Source organism: Aulostomus chinensis, chromosome 12, assembly GCF_037954235.1.
Source record: "Aulostomus chinensis isolate RoL2024-O1b breed Wild chromosome 12, RoL_Achi_v1.0, whole genome shotgun sequence".
In the NCBI taxonomy this organism is placed as follows: domain Eukaryota; kingdom Metazoa; phylum Chordata; class Actinopteri; order Syngnathiformes; family Aulostomidae; genus Aulostomus; species Aulostomus chinensis.
The window spans coordinates 19,953,466-19,973,801 of record NC_141331.1 but is presented as its reverse complement, the minus strand read 5'-3'; the positions used below and the strand labels follow the sequence as shown (position 1 = coordinate 19,973,801).

The window sequence follows — 20,336 nt, the reverse complement described above, 5'->3', positions numbered from 1 at the left end:
AGATAGTGGACGCCTACAAATTCTTGAGGGTCCACATCAGAAACAGGCTGGATTGGAAGGACAACACAGATGCTATAAAGGGGCAGAACCGCACATACTTCCTGCAGAGGCTCAGGTCCTTTCATGTGTGCAGCAAATTGTTGGCCACTTTTTACCAGTCCATGGTGGCCAGCATATTGTTTTTTGTTGTGGTGTGCTTTGGTGGTGGCATCAAAGAGGTAGAGCGGAACAGCGTCAACAGGTTGGTGAGGAGGGCCAGCAGTGTGGTGGGACACAAACTGGAAAGTTTGGAGGTAGTGGTGGATAGGAGGATATGGGACAAGATAAACAACATCTTGCAAAACCCCTCCCACCCCTCTCCATGAGGAGCTATGGCTGAGGGGGAGCACCTTCAGTCAGAGACGTACTCTCTTCTGCAGGTGCAGTATGGAGCGGTTCAGGCATTCCTTTCTCCCTACAGCCATCAGACTATTCAACAGTGCCTGAAAGAAACAGAAAGCGCACACGCATACTCACACCCACGACACGCACATTTACAGGTCCAAGTGCTTCAACAACACGTAGTTGTTTTTTTTAATATCTTTATTTATTGCTATATTAATTGCTGTTATTGCACATAGGACCAGTGATACTGTTACCTTTTTTGTGTGTCTTGTTTTGGAACTGTTGCTGCTGCGACACGATGAATTTCCCCCTTGGGAGATCAGTTCCTTTCTATTCTATTCTAGGAACCCATAAGATGGCAAACTGCGAATTAGCTTAGTTACAACAAAGGGTAGTGGGGGAATTTATTGCAGAGCTCTTCAATTATACTGGACTTAATGGACTTTATAATTCTGTCAGTGGTTTTCATGCTTTGACTGATCAGTATTTATTTGTATTTGAGTACATCCAAGACAGTTTTAATAGTAGTGTTTTTGAGCAGGACACCAGACAAACAATCATAGATTCTAACAGTCCTTTATTGGCTAAGTTTTGTGATTTACTGCATGCCACTAGAAACATGTCTGCTTAATTATATCTCGTACTCTGTTCAGATCAATACACAAACTGTGAATATACACAAGTCAACTTGTTGGACACAGTTTTGGTCCATAATGTCCCACGCATTTGGAAAGTTGCTCTTCTGACCAACTTCCAGCTCTTGAATAAACAAATCTCTCATGTAAAATAAACATAGATGAACATTACAACAGTACAAAACACAGCAGGTAGGGAAGGAAACACTCACTTTGCTGTGGGGGAGAGAAGACAGGGGCTCATGTACAGAATACAATCACATCAAAAGTTGAGGACATTTAAGTTAGTGTGGGGATGATGAGTTTATATAGGAACACGTGCATTTTTCAAGTGATGCACTTGCAGCAACAGCATCTGTCTACGTGATTCATCACGCACACACACATATACACGCACACTTAGAGCATGTGCCCTTATTAAAATGCCAGTCTATGCAGCAGTGAGGGCAGTCTCAGTGCTTCATATCTTAATCATGATCACTGCTGACTAACCATGTATTTCATTTCCTGTCTCTCTTCTTTATTCAAGATGCATAAAAAGTCCTCGACCCCTACATCTTATAACATTCCTGATCCTCGTGAAAGCAACCACATGAATCTACCAAGTCATGGGTTCACTTTTGTCAAGTACCAACTAAACAGTTAACAGGGTATTTATCCTACCACTCAAGTTGGCTAGCCTTCATTCATTGGTTTTCCCCACTCTGTTTCAGTTTAAAATTTCTTTAACATTACTCAGCATAGGTAAGTATTTAAACTCTAGAGAGATCTTTGTTTTGAATCATGCTTTGTTGTAGTGGTAAGCAACAGAGTTTACTGCTGAATTCCTCAAACTCGGTCAAGAGTCTGAATTAAAAAAATCTTTTAATTTTATTCAAGTTTTCTTAACATTTGAATACACATCGCAGAAATTTGATACTGTGATACTGAATCTGTTTAGCTGCTGAAATGCACCTTGGAACCCTTTCTCCCCTTTGTCTTTATATATGCAGATTTGACCAATTTATTTAAGAATGAATTTTGTCAAAGATACTGTGAACTGTGAAATCCTTCCCATCGTCAAAATTGCAAGTGAATGGGACAATGCAGGACCAGTTTATAAGATTTAGAGTGATCTATTGAGAGGTATAATCCATTTGTAATAGATTTCTTCAGAACATTTATGCATAAAATCAAGAATATTTAAGTTTCCCTTTGCTGAAATTGAGCTCTAAATAGCAAATTTTAAGAGGGTCCTCTTCCACAGAATCCACCATCTACAGTCGTACCATCATATTACTACAGAAGCCAAAAATGGATGAACCATACATTTGCAAGAAAAAAGTAAAGTCAAACGGATCCGCCCCCAAATTTGATAACTGAATTGAGGTTCATCATATTTGTTTTGCAAATGAGAAGTTGAATAAAATCAATTATTATTGTGATTTTAGTAATAATATTGCATCTTTCAATCAAAACATGTAATGCTTTACATGAAAAAGATCTTTTATATCAGGTATGAGAACTTTGTTTTTATGATCACGATTCACTTGAGATTTCAATATTTTAGAAATCATTTTGTAGGAAATCTGCCTCACTATTTTCTTACAGCACTGATTGAGACAGAAAAATTGCGTAACATTTCTAAATGTAAAAAAATAAAGATATGATGTCATATCTAGACAACATTCATTATTAAATATTGCCAGATTCACCGCTCAACATCGCTTAATCCTATACAACTGTCCGTTAAAATCTTTCCTCTTTGCAACTGTACTGCAAATTGCATTAAAATCCTTCTCAATAGAAAATGTTGTTTCCAGGAAACCTACATATTTTTTTTGTTCAGCTACTAATCTATAGCATATCTACATGAAGCAGGAGGTGGTAAGACAGTGACAAACATTATCTAAGTGTTTTTAGTTGTCTGTAAAAATGGGCATGACAATATACTGTACATAACATGTTTGAGTCAAGAAGCAGAAGTTAACATCCCACGCTACTGCGAGTGAGAACTTATTTTTACCCTAAAAAAAAAAACAGTCTGAAAGATAGTTTAACAGCTTCAGTTATCACCTTATTTTTGTGCACTCAACCACTTTGGCAGGACTTTTTCTCCAGCTTTCAAATGAGAAATATAGTTGAAAGGTATGGTTAAAATCTCATTGGTGGACATCAACTTGCATTTTCATTCCAGTTTCCTATGCCCCAACATACATAAACAGTTGTTGTAAGTGTTTATTTTGAGTTTTGTGTTATAATTCACCCAGTATTGTACTAGAAAAGAGACTGATGGATGGGTAAATGAAAAGGGGAGGAAAAGAAGAAAGAAGAGAGGGAGGGAAAACAGAGAAGGAACAAAGATGGTGGATTTAAGGGCATATGCAAGTATAAAAAGAGAAGGAGAAGTTTAGGAAAGGAGATTTGAAGAAGGTAGGTGGGAAGATACAGAAGGAGCTGACAGAAGGAGAAAGAGAAAAAAGAAGAGAAAACAACCACACAGACAGAAATAGAGATAAGTGATTGGCTCTGAAATGTTAAAGTACCTTGGAGATGTAGCGTTAACTCACACACACACACACACACACACACACACACACACGCACGCACACACACGCACACACCCTGACCCGAGTGTAGGACAGCAATGGCGTGGCTGTCCTCTTGCTGAACTCACACACATACAAACTCACTGTTCACATGGTGTTCAGGACAACCCCCTTGGGATGAGCTGTCATCGCCATGGTTACAGGCTGGGTTCAGAGTTAGGACAGAAAGCACGCACACACACGGGTGTCCACCAAACACGTTGCATCTACAGGCCTAAGTTGACACGCAACAGCAGTGGATGTGTGGAATGATAACAGTGTGTATTTTCTGCGTGTGTGTGTGTGTGTGTGTGTGGGTGGGTGGTAGAGTGTGTAGGTAAGTTGTTCTCTCAGTTTTTCTCTCTCTGCATCTCAGTTGATCCTCTTGTGTTTCTGGTGCCAGAGTGCAGTCGGCAGGTTCTGGCAGCCCTGGTACTCCCGTCGCATCTCGCCGTCTGTCAGAGGTGGTGTGACATTGCAAGGGGCTCCTGCCAATGTCACGTTTAAAAGGCCAGCCCACGGCCCCAGGAGGTGGGACATTCCAGCACTCTAATAACATTGGAAGAAGTGATGAGACGATTATGTGGCGTCACAGGAGGAGAAAAAACTCTTAAATGTAATAAAATACCTTTTCCAGGTGGTCCAGCAGGCAAGTTTCCGGGCTGATGTAAGACCAGATGCTGTCCTCCCAGCTGGGGTTCAATCTCTGTTGGTTCTGATGGTTGTGTGTCTGCCTTGCCTGGCTCTGGATCAAAACGACGTTAAGATGTTTCTGGGAGCCACGAAGTCTTTTGGACAGAACGCCACTGTAGCTCTGATCCACAAATAACAACACACGAGTTGCCCGGCAGCCGGCCAGATCAGCCAGGAGCTCATTGACTGAATAGCGCTCCTTCAGATCAGCCTGGAAAGAGGAAAAAACCAAGATTGACTTTTTCTTAGTGTGTTGAGAATAAAGTTGAAATGTTGAGAATTAAGTCAAAATACCACTTTCAGAAAAAAAAGTCAAGATGTTAAGGTTAAAGTTGAAATACCATTTTAAGAACAAAGTCAACTCATCTGGTCCACTGGAACAACTGGCTGACAGTAATTCTTCATTATTAATCTCAGATGCAGGTCCTTAATGAGCTCCACATTTTCAGCATCGATCATGTTGATCAATTATCTTATTGTACCCTGTGTTAAAGCATATCCTCTATGTATGTAAAGCAGGCATAACCATTGATAGGCTTTCCTCTTTCATGACCCCATCAGCACCATGTTGAGCTTATGGACTTCAGGTTTTTGACTCTTTAGTTTATATTACCGACTGTTTGTTTGGTAGTTCATGTGTCAGAGTTAGTTCCTGTTTTCTTTTGTAATCCCTTCCCTCCTGTCTCTGTGTGCTTTTGACTTCCTGTCTTTTTCTGTTTCCCAACCTGTTTTAGGGTTGCACCTTGGTCAGGATGGGGTTTTGTCAGGTGCTCATGTCATTCTACATGTGCAACCTCCCACCTTGCTCTGCACTGGGTCCTCCCATCACCACCATTATATGACACCACCTCTTCTAAGTTAGTGTGGTTTCTCCTTCTCCACAAACAATTTTTGTTTTTGCATCTGCTCATTATCTAACAACTGCAGAAACTGAAGATTCTTTGTAAAGAAAAACATAGAACAACTAATCTGGGTTCTTGTTGGGGTCCAAAGCTTCAATATGGATTTGATTAACAACAACAGAACGTGCCATGCCAGGTTCCAAATGGACGGTGGAGACAGGGGACAAACTCAGTGATCATGGTGGCAAACCTGCCAAGAAGTGGTTCAGGTTGACGGAACACTGACTCAGAGTTTAAGGTTCCCTCATTTTAGAGTTAATGTCCTCCCTGTGATGTGTTTTCACTAAATCCTGTTTCTGGAACACATCCTATTGGATCATGTGGATAAACCAATAGTGTGTGTTCATGACAGTCTATTTATTTATCTCTATCACACACCCAACAGGTGTTACCAACTTGGCAGGGACCTTTTATTGATATGTGTATGTGTTAATACCCTCAAACAGCCATTTACAGATGTGGAGTCAAGCCCACCCATGTATGTGCATGAGTGTTTGAGTGACCATATCTTACAATGCCGTTTAGGTTGGCGTCCCACAGCAGCATGGTGCCATCGTTGCATGTGGGCGAATTCAGGTAGAGAACCAACGAGTCTGCACAGTGTTGCTTCCTGCAGACATACGATACGTGGTTACGGATCACAGCTTTTTCCGTCGCCGAGTACACTCCCTCTATCACCTCTGTTGGCAGAGAAAACAGAGGAGGAGGCATCAGTTAAAGACATGCAAACATATAACTGCAAAATACAAGCTCTGTTATCCCTGATGCTAATTAACATGTCTGTACTCTTATTTTCTCCTGACACGATACAGCAGAAGAGGAGAAACAAAATCTTTAACAGCTAACAGAGACACGAAGGGAAACTGGACCCTTCTTGTTTTTTCTCTCTGCAGGACGTGCCTTTATGTGGAGGTCAAGCCACTTAAAAGAGGCCAGGACCTTATTTATGGCTGAATAATCCAGGTCGCAGTGCTAAAGTGTGAAGCTGTGGACCCTAATAAGCATGAAACAGGAAAAAGCATTATTTCAAAACACCATAACAGTAAACCAAAATAGCAAGTTGTCAAAAATAACCATCAGGATCTTAACTGTGTCCATCTCAAAAAACATTTGACACAAACAAAAAATAAAACATAAATGAATAAAACAAAATTTGAATAAATCTGTTCAAGTGAAGGAGTTGTTCAAATTAGTACGTCACTGTAAAAAATTTAAAAAAAAGATACAGTAAAGAGTCCTCTTAAAACATAGTTGCTATAGTTGAAGGACCCCTACTGAAAAAAATGCACTCCCATGCTTCTTTGCTGCCTTAAAGCAATACTCTACCCATGAAGTGTGTTATGCCTTTCTAGCACTCTCAGTTGGTGTCTGAAGCTCACGATGCCAATTTTGTCCAGAAACACAAGTTTACAAACTCTCAAGGGCACTGTATGGTATAATCCATGTCTTCTTTCACCAGCCTTGTATTCAGGAATCAAACCCTCAGAATCCAACGCAGTACTAACCTGAGCAAGACGAGCTGGTTCAACTGAATGTTCTTCCTGGTTGTGCTTTGCACAATGAGAAAATGATGAACCAGAATCATAAACGTAATTTTTTTTTTTTTTTTTTTAATAAAGCTCAAATTAGGGCTGCACGGTGGTGCAGTGGTTAGCACTGTTGCCTCACAGCAAGAAGGTTTTGGGTTCGAGTCCCGGCTCGGGCACGGGATTTTTCTGTGTGAGTCTGCATGTTCTCCCTGTTCCTGCGTGGGTTCTCTCTGGTACTCCAGCTTCTTCCCACCGTCCAAAGACATGCAATTGGGGACGAGGCTGATTGATACTCTAAATTGACCATAGGTGTGAATGGTTGTTCGTCTCTGTGTGTTTGCCCTGCGATGGACTGGTGACCTGTCCAAGGTGTACCTCACCTCTCACCCGTTGCCGCTGGGATACGCAGCCCCCCCCCCCCCCCGCGACCCTTAACAGGAATAAGCGGAAGACAATGGATGGATGGATAGCTCCAATTAAAGTGCTTGCAGTTTGCTGAGCAAACACCTGAATAAAGAAGACCTGGATTACACAGCACGACCTTGAAAGTTTGTGATTCAGATTCAATGGAGGTTTTACTGTTTTTTGTTTCGCTGTAGCTGTTATAAGCCATAATTCACTAATACCTTCCAAATAAATATACATGGAGTATAATTCAACCTAAATTCTTTTCTCAAATTTTACATCTTCCTCTGAACTTAAGTCAAACACCAGACCTCAACAAAAATGAACCTGCCCTTTTGCATTGTGAAGACACAATCCAGTAAATGTTCTCTTAAGGTGTCAAACAAAACTTAGAGAGACACATGACCACACTGTCTCACCAGGAATCTGTCCATTGCTGGCAAAGAAGGTCTTGATGTGGTCTTTATGGAAACCATTGTTCCTAAGCATTTTGTAGAACTTCTGAAGATTCTGTACATGACGCTGGAATGTCATCTGCTGCTGCCAACCACCTCCAGTGTACACGCACACGTACACACACACACACACACACACACACACACACACAAAAACATAAAAAGATTAGTCAGACTGAACTTAGGTAAGACAAGTATGGAATATAATGACAAGTATAGCGTTATCTCATACCTTTAAACTTTTTTTTTACCTTATACCAACAAAATACAACATTCAACATTTAAGCAGGTTTTTTCCTTTTTTTATTTCAGTTTCACATTTTTATCTGCGGCATGGCTCAGAGGTAGAGCAGCCGTCTAGCAACCCAAGGGTCGTTGGTTCGATCCTCACTGCCCCCAGCGACCATGTTGAAGTATCCTTGAGCAAGTAACTGAACCCCTAATTGCTCCTGATGGCCATGTGACGGACTGGTGACCCGTCTAGGGTCCAGCCCCCCGCCATCCTTAATTGATAAGTAATACAGAAACTGGATAGATGGATGGATTTTTATCTGTGACAGAATGCCGTCACCAGAGTTACAGTAAATATGCATTCTGGCTGCCGTGGCAATAAGCCTGGCTCTTTGGCATTTTGGTCCATGATTATGATTGGTACCCCTGAGCCTGGGTTTAAGACCAGGGTGAGGTGACTACTCCTCACCTCTGCCTCATCATCACTGCATCGACATAAGTTTTTAATCTGATTTGAACACACTGATGTGATCTAGGACTATTCTTACATGCTGACCTTTAACCCTTGAGTCCCTCCAGATGCTTGAGACAAATTTGACTAGTTCCTCTTGCGGTGTTTTTGAGATATCACAAGAGATCGAGGTGAACCTTATCCTCTGACCTTTGACCATCAAATAATTTCAGGTCATCCTTGAGTCCAAGTGGATATTTGTGCCAAATTTGAAGAAACTCCCTCAAGGTGTTCTTGAGATATAACATTAGAAGAGAATGGGATGTAAGTACTAAGGGAGGGACAGACAGACAACAATAATACATAAAAAACATAACAGTTCCATGTTGCCCACAGGTGTTGTTGGCATGCAGGCACAAAAATACAGAATGACTTGCAAAAAATGTCCCCACTTTGAATGCTGCTGCTGTTCATGGACCTGTACCCACACTTCATCCAGATTCAAAACTTTCTTGTTGGGCATGCAGGTGGGATCAGTACAAGTCTGAGTCTTACCTGAGATGAGCACAGCATGGTCACAGGTCTGGTAGAGTCGGCAGGAGAGGTGAGTTGCAAGCCGCTGCTGGTGGCAGCGCCTGGTGTTTTTACTCAGCTCACAACTGGAGATGGGCAAACTGGGAGCACCTATGGGTATTGGCTGAGGGCACCGTGCAAACTCAGCATGGTCTGCAGGAATCGGGGATACGGAATATTTAAGAAGCAGCATCAAAGTCATCACAACACATGTTTTTGTTTTAAAAACAAAAATAAACCTGAGCCTCAGCCCTGTAATACTTAACACATTTCCAAACACCAGGCACAATAAAATTTAGAAGGGTTTGACTGGGTCATATGTGAAGCATGCCAGTGGCCAGTTTATGATTTTAGCCTGGGATTTTCTACATTTGCCAAACAGAAAGGTTGAATTTTCCAAGCAGTTTTCCTCACACGGTCCAGATTACTGGCAGAGCCTGCAGGTTTGGGTGGTCTTGGCATCATAGTAGAATAATTCTGCACAACAGACTGCCATCAACCTAGAAAACTGAGCGTTTTTTTTGTAATCCCCTCAATTAGCTCTAACGTCACCATGAAAGTTAACAGGTGATATATCTAAACTACTGGATGGACTGCAGAATCACTATGTAAACAATCTACTCAAATTCATTTGAGTCTCAGGGGTGGGTATTTCAGTTCATAGTTGTTTGATAACAATAAACAGAAACACTTCTATCCTGGGGGGGCATATCAAAATGTATTAAATGCACATATAGAGGAGATTCCATTTTCTGCTATACACAGGGAATTACTGAAGGACTGTACCAGCACATGTAAATGTTTTAAGCAATGTAACATCAGACAGAAGTTCATAAACATATAGTCCAAAAGTCTAAGAAATGAAATGAAAAGAAAAGAACTGTACAGTAATAGCTGAATTAATCTTAAAATTATGGAAATATTACTGTCAGGCCTACTGTGGTTAATGAAAACCTGCATTTTTAACTGAAGTAGTAATATGCTGCATCATGACAAATCTGGCATTTGTTATAGTTTAAACCACAGGGAAATTAGTCAAAATTCAGAGGGTTATAATGATTTGATTGGGATTAGCATTACATTATTAGTCTTGGTAATGTTTCTGCTTCTGGTTGTGTGTTCAAGGATCATCCACCTCTTAGGGATGAGAACTAATTAAATGATCGCCACTTCGCCTGAACTTAAAGGAGGGGTAGGCTCCCAGATTTCCATGTACTCTTTGTTATAATCCTTGATTTTGTCATGATGTCTCAATGGCAATCAATAAACCATGCTGTTTAAAAAAGGAAGCATCAAAATCCCTAATACATAAGGGATGCAGGGCCAAATTTACCTCCACCCAATCAAAAATGGCTACCAGTTAAGATTGCTTGGCATGTTTAGCAGTCCATCAACAGCCAAAACCAGACTGCACCTGATTGGGCAGCTTAGCTGTCCATCAAAAGGCTGAGACCTATACACCTATAGATGTCCTATAGACTATAGCGGGCATCAACACCTTGTTGGATCGGTGTGGGTGAGCAGCATCAAGGAAGACAAGCATGGATCCAGAAGAAAACACTTTGAAAAGAAAAAGGTCTTTTGTAAAACTAGCAATAGATAAGAGGGAGTATCATAAAAGGCTCGGTGCAACGCGAGGGATTCTTGGGGATTCATTTGCTCGCTGGAGACACACAAGTAGCAGCCTTTCTTTTGGACAGGTAAGACACCCATTTGCCGAATTTGCTAGCTAGCTATCGAGGCTATATATTAGTGGTAATTTATTGTCAATGTGGGTTGTGAGCTAGAACAAATCGCTATGTAATGGTCACTGATCTATTTAGTGACGTAGTTTACCGGGGAGGGCGAGTGGGAGTGAGGAGGGAGGGTTCATGATCAGAGTGTGCTTCAAAATGATTTAGACAGATTTATCCCATATCGTTTCTTTTGTAAAATTAAGAAAAGGAAATAACAGAATACATTAAAAAAGAAAAAATCAGGCAGCGCCTACCCCTCCTTTAAATAAAATTTTGAATTTGATCAGAGAGTTCCAAGAACAGTTAACTCACAAAAACAGAATATATCTTCCAACTGCTCCATTAGTCAGTCTAATGGGTTTTGTTCAGATCAGATGAATTAAAACAGTGAGTTGAAACTTACCCACACATCTGAGTTTCTGTGTTCGGTTACTGTCTCCCACGCCGACCACGAGTGGAAGAAAGTGGACTTCACAGAGCCCCCCCACGGTCCGCTCCACCAGAAGACTGGTGCCACTGCCTGGACCGCTAATACTACCACCACGAAGAGCCCCAACTGACAACCGTCCTTGCCCGTTACCAATCAGCCTTTCAGGCCCAGCCTGTCGGCGCTTCAACTGGTTCTGACACCGGCCTTTCAAGGCCAGAGTCAAACACTCCTCACCTGAAAACACAGACAGACAGAAAGTGATGGGTTTCCCATGAAGCAACCTTCCTGTTTTGGTAAATAAGCCTCTGTCATTTTAAGATGTGATAAAATAACAAGCAGAGCTACCATTACTGTCAACTTGGCCTTTGCATTGCTGAAAAGGTAAAAATGCCAGATTCATTCACCTTTCTTACTGGCAATAAGGAGCCAGCTATTATTTTCAGAACTTCATTTTCTTCTCTCTCTCTTTTACCAAAATGTGCTTGAAATCTTTCTTCTTTTTCTTGATGTTTTCTGGCAATGCTTAGCATTTAAATAAATTGCTGACTTAACATTTGGCTCCAAGTTCTGCTGCATCCAGGCATAACTAGACAATGTTCTGAGCATGACTGTAAACTTAGTAGTCTGTCACACAATATATTATTTCTCAATGCTGGAGGCACTATGGCAGAAACTCTACTCACTTCCATTATAGTTGGAGGCAGACAGAGAAGCACATCTTGGACAAAAAAAATCAAAACCAGAACAAATTGAAGACACTCAATAACATAGTTAGAGTTTTCAAAAAAGAGTCATACATTCACAACCTGAGCAAGTGTGAGTGAGGGACAGAAGATTTTTACCTGCTAAAATATTTTGTTTCGTTTTGAATTTAGTTTTGGCAAAGTCTTTGGAAACAGCCTTTCAGATTGAATACGCGGCCACTCGTGGACCTCTGGACTTTTGGGGTCACCTCAGCTTTTTCTCAGCTGGCGTTGAGGGTTTACACGGTCATGGAAACTCTAAGTTGCAATGATGGACACAACCTCTGCATGAAACAAGGCCCCCTCATTTTTCATTATCCAGCCAAAATTATATCGATGGGGTGATTGTTAGCTTGACTTTGGCAACACTGCTGGCATTCTCACTTTTTGTTGGCTTCACCTTGCCCAGCACAATGACCCTACACTTACGGAAACATTTGTTGGCAGGCATGCAAGAACAAGTGAACACCTCATCCATAATCTCCAGATGAGAGGTGGGGATTCTGCCCCTGTCCATCAACCTCAGGTCAAAGCCAGGTACCTGCTGACTACAGTGAAAGGAAGATTCAGAAACATTTGCCTCTGTGTTCTTGGCCAGTGCACCAACCCACAGATAACCTGAAGCTTTTGTGACGTAAGCTGGGTTACAGTTCAGCCTCTGCTCAGTCAAAAGCTGCTTCAACAAATCAAGTCTGTCCTTATTTTCAGTCATTCCTGATGTTGTCGTCCACCTGGATGACATAGTAATGCATTGTCTGACATCTTGCTGCCAAGATGAGCCGATGGCTACTTTTTTGATGTCGTTGCCAGCCAGAACCTCACACTGAAAGAGAGGAAGTCGATCCTCTGCCTGATGGCCAGCTCCAGGACATCGCTGTAATGCAGAACCCATCCAACATTTTTCTCGACTATCTTACCCAGCACAACTGCCTTGTTCTTAGGATGCCAGTGTTCAGCATGTGCTAGGACTACCAGTTCTCCACAACCATGATGTAAGAAGGATTCAACATGGACATGGACTCCTCCGTCATTCCAAACCTCTACTCTAGCCACTGGTGCATGCATATACAGTAGAGTGTCAGTATTAATGCCCAAACCCCCCAATTCTGACCTGCAATGCCTCCAGTCACATGTTCTCTGAGGGAACATGAAGTATTATGTCTTTACTGCCCTGCTTGCATAAACTGGTAAACTGGGTCATGGCCACAAACCAGTGAGGATTTGCTCTTAGTTGAAGAGGCTCCCAATAACAAAACATCTCTACACAGTTTACTCAAGATCAAGAGAACCGGATGGTGGATCTGCTTTCACTGCTCGTAGACTGGTGCCAACCTGAGCGTTAACACAAAGGTTTGAAAGTGGATGTTTGAGGCGCTCCAGTTGTTGCTGGAATTGCGACAGAACCAACAGCATTTTACAACAAAGGGGATTTTTTGTTTTCACCTTCACCTGTTGGTTTGTATGAAAGTTTGTCAGTAGCTGAGGTGGTGAGGCATAGAAACCATTGAATTTTTGAGGCAGATCTTTTTAACATAGTGTTGTTCGCCTTGATCTAATAACCATCTACTTTTGCTTGCTACTCTCTCCTCTACTTGCTTTTCTTCTTTCTCTTTGTCCTCATTTTCCTCACTATTCTATTTCCTACCATCCCCTACTTGTCATCTTCTCTATCGCTTCCATTTCCTCTCTTCTCCTCATTTTATTCCCTGCTTTCCCAACCTCTTTTCTTTATTGCTATTTCCCTCTTCTTCCTCTCAACCTCTTCTCTTCATGTGAAATGAGGTTTAAAGACAGCTTAGCTTAAAAATACGCCAGTCTAAATCCATCTTTAGGACCCAGCAGGGGGCATAGTGTTGCGTGTGTGTGTGTGTGTGTGTGTGTATAAATAATTGACAGGTGTGTGTTCGTGTTGCACGGGGCCAAATTCACCTCCACATCTGGTCCTAACCTCTCTCACAGCAGGGGGTCAGCAACTTGCACTTTACAACTTGTTTCTTTTACAGGACTTGTGGGGCTCACCAACTACATTCCCTTCTTGTCCCCTTAGACCATTTCTGCATTAAAGCACTTTGGAAACACTTCATTCGCTCTTCCTTTTGGCCTTTTATCAGCAGAAAAGCTGTTGTTTGCTACCACCAAAGCTGGAGCTTTTCACGCTGTTAACCCTATCAAAAATAGAACCAAAACACTCTCACTCACTTTTGGATTAAATGAGTGGAAAACCGATGAAGATGACTTGTTTCAGATGCCTTTTTGAGTGACAACATGACTTTAACTTCCAACCTCCCAGCCTTATCTTACGCCTTATCTTAAACTTAAATGACAGATCCCCTTCATGGTGTTGTGGATGTTATGTTCAGAGCTTCAAATACTGCTACATGAAGAATTGATGAGGATCCCAAACGCCTTTTACTTTGCAGTTGTCTTGACTCTTAAAGCGATACCTAAACCAAAGTATGTATTGTGTCATCCAAGTACTTAAAAATGGGCGTATTGAGCTCATGAGGATGTTTTTTTCTCCTTCCGTCATCACTTCTTTGTGACTCGGAATGCCATCCAAGTATATTTAGTTTAAAGCTAATGGTGACTGACAGCTAACCACAGCAACAAAAATGTCAGTTTTCAAGTTATTCACCTGCATTCTGGATTCTTGAGGAATTCATCCAAAACCCACTTTGTGGGTCCACTTTAAGGTCTAAAACTGGTTAGAAGCATGATGAGGACATGTCACTTATATGTAGACAGACTTACATTGATTTCCTTTTCGACTTACTGCTAAAACATACCTTCATCTAAGCCTAACCTTAAATATTGACCCCCCCCCCCCTCAAAAAAATTGGCCTTTTTTTCCCAAATGTGGGCACAGCTTTTGTCCCCAATTGCATATGCCGCCCTCATTACTTCATCTTTCGCCCTCAATTACTTCATCTTTTGTCTGGTTGTGTGAAATGGCTTAAGTCATACCCTAACACACACACACACACACACACACACACACACACACACACACACACACACACACACACACGTCTTGCATAAAACAATGAGCTATAAATGGAGCCTTTCTAACTTTCACTGTCTCTTCTGCTTCAGTTAAAAACAGAACTTTATACTCGCACACACTAAATAAAACACACACACAGGCGGGTTGACCCGAGCTTGATATTACTGCTACTATTACTGTCACTACTACAATCACTACCGTAACTACTGCTGTAGTGTAAGCTACTACACTAGGATTTAGAATACTAAGTTTTGTAGTACAATGATTATTGTTCATTTTAAAATAACATAAAATATTGTTTTTATTAAATCCTCCTGTTCTAAAATGTGTGATTTGCAATAAACCAGTTAAATCCACCAACTGATACTGATAACACTCACCCAGGTGAATGCCATCCAGATGGGAGCATCTCTTCTTAGTCACGTTCATGTCCACATAGAAGAGGACCATTGGGTGGCCAAAGTTCTCCCCAGGGTTTGGGTCCAGCACCAGTACAGCATCATGAGCCATCGAGGCGGGAAAAGGTTGCTGGTGTCTGGCATTGAAACCGCCCTGTGGTTTGGAGCCTGCCGTCCAACTTGAGGAGTGGTAGGAGTCTGGGAGGATGGCAAGAACTTTATCTGAGTTACCTAGAAGGTGACAGAACAGAAAAAATATATTATTACAGGGTAAAACTTCAACTGAAATGGTGACAAGAATCAGAAAAATACTGTGTTGTTATTGTTGGGAGAGGTCACCGATACTAGTTCTGGGGTAATTCTGACACGAAAAAAATCACTAATACAAGAAATATTTCAAATCCTATAATGGAATGTCTAATAAAAGCAGTACATCATAGATGCTTTACGTAGTACACAATTTTATGTTGACATGCAGACTTACATTTCATACAAGCACATACCCACGATGGGGCTGAGGGAGAAAATTCTTTGGAAACATCAGGTTTTTCACAGGCTGATTAATTTTGATTGGTTGCTACATAATAAGGCTTTTTGTTAAAAAAGAAAAATTCTTAACCTATTCCTTTAAAAAAAAAATCCAACAAATTACACGATAATATTATCTATTTCAAACAAATACAATTCGATTGATATGATATATATGAACAGTAATGTACGTCAGATGTTTTGATGCAAACGCTCCAAATTTCAATCAACTCTCCCCAAACATAGAAAGTGATGTTTGACCTTTGCCCTCTTACCTGCAGAAGTGTGAGGCTCTGACACGTAAACTGCCACTGCGGATGGTGGCAGGTGGGCTAGCCGCCTGCACTCTGCTTCAGAGTACGAGGACATGCGGAGACACCGGTCCAGCTGGTCCCACTGAAGGGACTGGAGGCCTGAGCGTACCCAGCGCTCTAGCTGAATCAGGGTCAAGCTGCTCGTCGCTGCCGCAGTGTGGAAGACGAGAATGGAGAGGGGAACTGCGAGAAGCATGAGAAGTCTCATCGTCACAACTGGTTTCTTCTGGTTCTGAAACTCTTGATTTGTCTTTTTTTTTAATAATCCCCTCTTTTTGTTCTGTCTCTGTTTTAATTGTTTATCCTCTTGATTTGTTTGTGTTTCGCTTGTTAGTCTTGATTTTCCTCTTGCATCCTTCTCTCTGGGTTTCCTTTTAAACCTTCCTGCCCTTTTTTTCCTCGTCCACTTCTTTGCCTATGTGCCTTGTATTCCTCTGGTTGCTTTTTATCCATTCATCTTTCATTCTTTACACATGCATGTGTGCAGTTTCCGATGGCTTTCTCAAATGTTCTCGAAGGTCACAATTGAGCTTTTCCTGGTTTTCTTTTCTATATGCGGTAAACACCAAATTTAGATTCTTTTGACTATTTGTCATCGATTTCTTTCGAACAATAACCTTCGCTTTACTTTTCTGAAGCTGAAATGATGATATTCCTTTGTAGTTTTGCGCCTTTATTTTTCCTCTCTTTTATCTTGTCTTGAGAGTTCACATAAACATCTGCAACATCTGTGTTGGTGTAAAAGCAAAACTTCTGTTTTGTGTCCTTGTTTTCTTCTTTATTCCTGTTTTTTTTTATATATATTTGGAAAAAGTGAAGTTGAATAAAAAAAAAAAAACTTTCACCACTTCCTCTTATTCTCTTATTTGCATCCTAGTGGAGATGACAGTCAATATTTTCTTCTTCTTTTAAATGAAAATCCTCTTTTCTTTCCCTTTTTATTCCTCTTTTCCTCTGGATTTTAGAAGTATGTCATCGTAGTCCCAGTAGAAGCAAATGCAGAGTTGTTTCTGTCTTTAACTGAGAGACTACTTGTGCCTCGTCTTCTTTATTCCTCTTTCAGGGGTATCATTTGTTCACCGGAGCTGGAGCTGCTGAAGCTGATAGATCATTCTGGAGTGGGAAAATGTTGTCCTGATAAGAGATTAAAGATCCTGTTTTTCCGTCTTCTCCTCTTTCTTTTGGGCCAGTTGGTCCTGTAAGCTCTCTGTGACACTTGAAACTGGTTTGTGGCAGCTGGTCGTCCACAGCTCAGTGGACAGAAGCACCTCTGCTACCCACCCTGTCCACTGCTCAGCTTCAGTCTCCTCGCTCTCTCTCTTTATCAGCCCCCCCCCTCTCTCTCTCTCTCGCTCTCTCAAAAAACTCTTCCTCTTTCTGCAAGTGCTGACATGCCAGATGGGAAGAGGGGAGGAGATAAAGAAAGAAAAGTGTGAGAATAGAAGAATGAGAGGAGGAGGGGATGAGGAAAGAGAAGGAAGGAGAGGAAAAGTTGGAGTTAAAAAAAGGGACAAAGGCGGCAGAGGAAAAGGGGGGCAAGAGGGATGAAGAGAAATGACAAGAATAAGAAAAGCAGAAAAAGAGTGATGAAATAGAAGAATGGAGTGACGTTTTGAGTTGAGGAATTAGGAAAAGGACAGAAAACTTGAGGAAAGTGAGATGACAATAAAGGAGAGGAAAAGGGAGAGAAGAATGGAAAATGACAAATCGAAACAACAGAGAAGCTTTGAGGGACGTGGGAAGGAGGGAGAGGAGAAAATTGAGAGAGAAAAGAAAAGAGGAAATATGGAATGAATGGAAAGAAAGAGCTAAAAAAGAAGAAACAGGTACAGGAAGAATGGAGGAAAAGACAATATGGAGTGGGGAAGAGGAATTAAGAAGGTGAGAAACAGCATGTAAGGCAGGAGGGAGATGGAGTTCTCACCTCCTTTGAGCCCTCTAGTGATGAAATCTCTGATGTACAATCCCCTCCAGCCCGAAGCACAGAACCTGAGCAAGGGACCCAGTTCAAACCACTGTGACGACCAGTAAGGCCATGTGTTGTCATCACCATTTTACCCGGGTAAAAAGCATCTTATTGGCCCCTTAGAAGTACAACCTGGACCATCTTGTGTGTTTGGTTTGTAAGTTTGAATATCAAATATCTTGTGATGACAGGGCTCCTTGACAGCACACGCCAACATTCAGTTTCATACTCAGGGTGGGATGATACCAACAAACTGACACACACCACTGAAACCATTACCAAACCAAGGTTTGTTGCGTATTGTTGATTTTTTTCCTGGTGAGAACACTTTTTTCCATGTTGTTGTCTGTTCAGGCTATGAAAGTATTTTGTAAAGTATTTTTAAGCCTGAACGATCACGTCACGTCAATGCTGATATGGGAAGCAGTCAAAATGTTTTTTTTTCTTTATTTTGACTACTTTCTACATTGTACATACACACTGAAGACATCAAATATATGAAGCAAGATATATGAAATTAAGTAGCAAAGACAAATACTGTTAAATAACTGTAAATATGTTTTATATTTTAGGTTCCTCAAAGTAGCTGCCCTTTGCTTTGTTCACAGCACTGCAGACCCTTGTCCTTCTCTCAATGAGCTTCATGATGTCGTCACCTGAAATGGTTTTTTTTCACTTGACACGTTTTGCCTTGTCAGGGTTCATTTGTGGACTTTGTTGCCTTCTTAATGGGTTGGGACCATCAGTTGTGTTGTGCAGAAGTCCGGTTGCTACACAGCTGGAGCCTATCCCAGCATCTACGGGCGAGAGGCGGGGTTCACCCTGGACAGGTCGCCAGTCCATCGCAGGGCCAACATACAGAGACGAACAACCATTCACACTCACATTCATACCTTCCGTCAATTTAGAGTATCAATCAGCCTAGTCCCCAAATTACATGTCTTTGGACTGTGGGAGGAAGCTGGAGTACCAGAGAGAACCCACGCAGGCACGGGGAGAACATGGAGACTCACACAGAAAGATCCTGTGCCCGAGCTGGGACTCGAACCCGGAACCTTCTTGCTGTGAGGCGACAGTGCTGACCACTGCACCACCGTGCAGCTGTGTGTCCCCAAGTGTTGTCACAAAAACCATCAAGCACCACAATGAAACTGGCTCACATGAGGACTGCCCAAGGAGAGGAAGACCAAGAGTCTCCTTTGCTGCTTAGGATCGGTTCATCAGAGTCACCAGCCTCAGTAATCCCAAATTAACAGCACCTCAGATCAGAGCTCAGATTAATGCCACACAGAGTTCTTGTAGCAGACACATCTCTGCATCAACTGTTCAGAGGAGACTGTGCCAATGAGGCCTTTGTGGTTGAATAGCTGCTAAGAAACCACTACTAAGGAAAAGCAACAATCAGAAGAGACTTGTTTGGGCCAAAAAACATGAGGAATGGACGTTAGACCAGTGGAAATCTGGGTTTTGTTCTGATGAGTCCTAATTTAAGCTCTTTGGTTCCACCTGCTGTGTCTGTGTGTGATACAGAAAAGATGAACGGTTGGTCTCTACATGCATGGTTCCCACCATGAAGCATGGAGGAGGAGGTGCAATGGTGTGGGGGTGCCAACCCATCCAGTTTGTGGTTAGTTGGACCATCATTTGTTTTTCAACAGGACAATGACCCCAAACACACCTCCAGGGTGTGTAAGGGCTATTTGACCAAGAAGGAGAGTGATGGAGTGCTGCACCAGAAGACCTGGCCTCCACAGTCACCTGACCTAAACCCAGTCCAGGTGGTTTGGGATGAGATGGACCACAGAGTGAAGGCAAAAGGGCCAACAAGTGGTCAGCATCTCTGAGAACTCCTTCAAGACTGTTGGAAAAGCATTTCAAGTGACGACCTCGTGAAGCTCATTGAGAGAACGCCAAGAGTGTGCAAAGCAGTAATCAAAGCAAAGGGTGGCTCTTTTGAAGAATTTAAAACATAAAACATGTTTTGAGTTATTTCACACTTTTTTATTTACAACATAATTCCATGTGTTCATTTGTAGTTTTGATGCCTTCAGTGAGAATCTACGGTGTAAATAGTAATGAAAATAAAAAAGAAAACATGAAATGAGAAGGTGTGTCCCAACTTTTGACTGGTAGTGTGTGTGTGTGTGTGTGTGTGTGTGTGTGTGTGTGTGTGTGTGTGTGTGTGTAATTTATTTAGATTTAATTTATTATGTACTTTCAATGGTTTCTTCTAAATAATATCATGAATGATTCCTCTCCGCTTTGATTGTTCTGTTTTTCGTCCAATGTAAAAGGAAGTCTTGCTGAGTACTTCTAACATCAGCCAGCAGGGGGAGCTCTGATTCAGACAAGAGGCGAAGGAATTGTAATAATAGACGATCTTTGGAAGTGA

General features: G+C 41.7%; 1 protein-coding gene across 1 annotated transcript; it reads right to left on the bottom strand.

Moving 5' to 3' along the window:
• Positions 1-931: 931 nt before the first annotated feature.
• LOC147252449 (uncharacterized) lies at positions 932-17,272 on the bottom strand. Its single transcript, XM_086220762.1, has 8 exons — positions 15,940-17,272; positions 15,119-15,367; positions 10,965-11,225; positions 8,808-8,978; positions 7,535-7,666; positions 5,695-5,861; positions 4,215-4,490; positions 932-4,135 (listed from the first exon to the last, which is right to left on the bottom strand). The coding sequence occupies exons 1-8, from the start codon at positions 16,184-16,186 to the stop codon at positions 3,959-3,961; spliced, it is 1,680 nt and encodes a 559-aa protein (XP_086076888.1). The 5' UTR covers positions 16,187-17,272; the 3' UTR covers positions 932-3,958.
• Between the last annotated feature and the right edge of the window lie 3,064 nt (positions 17,273-20,336).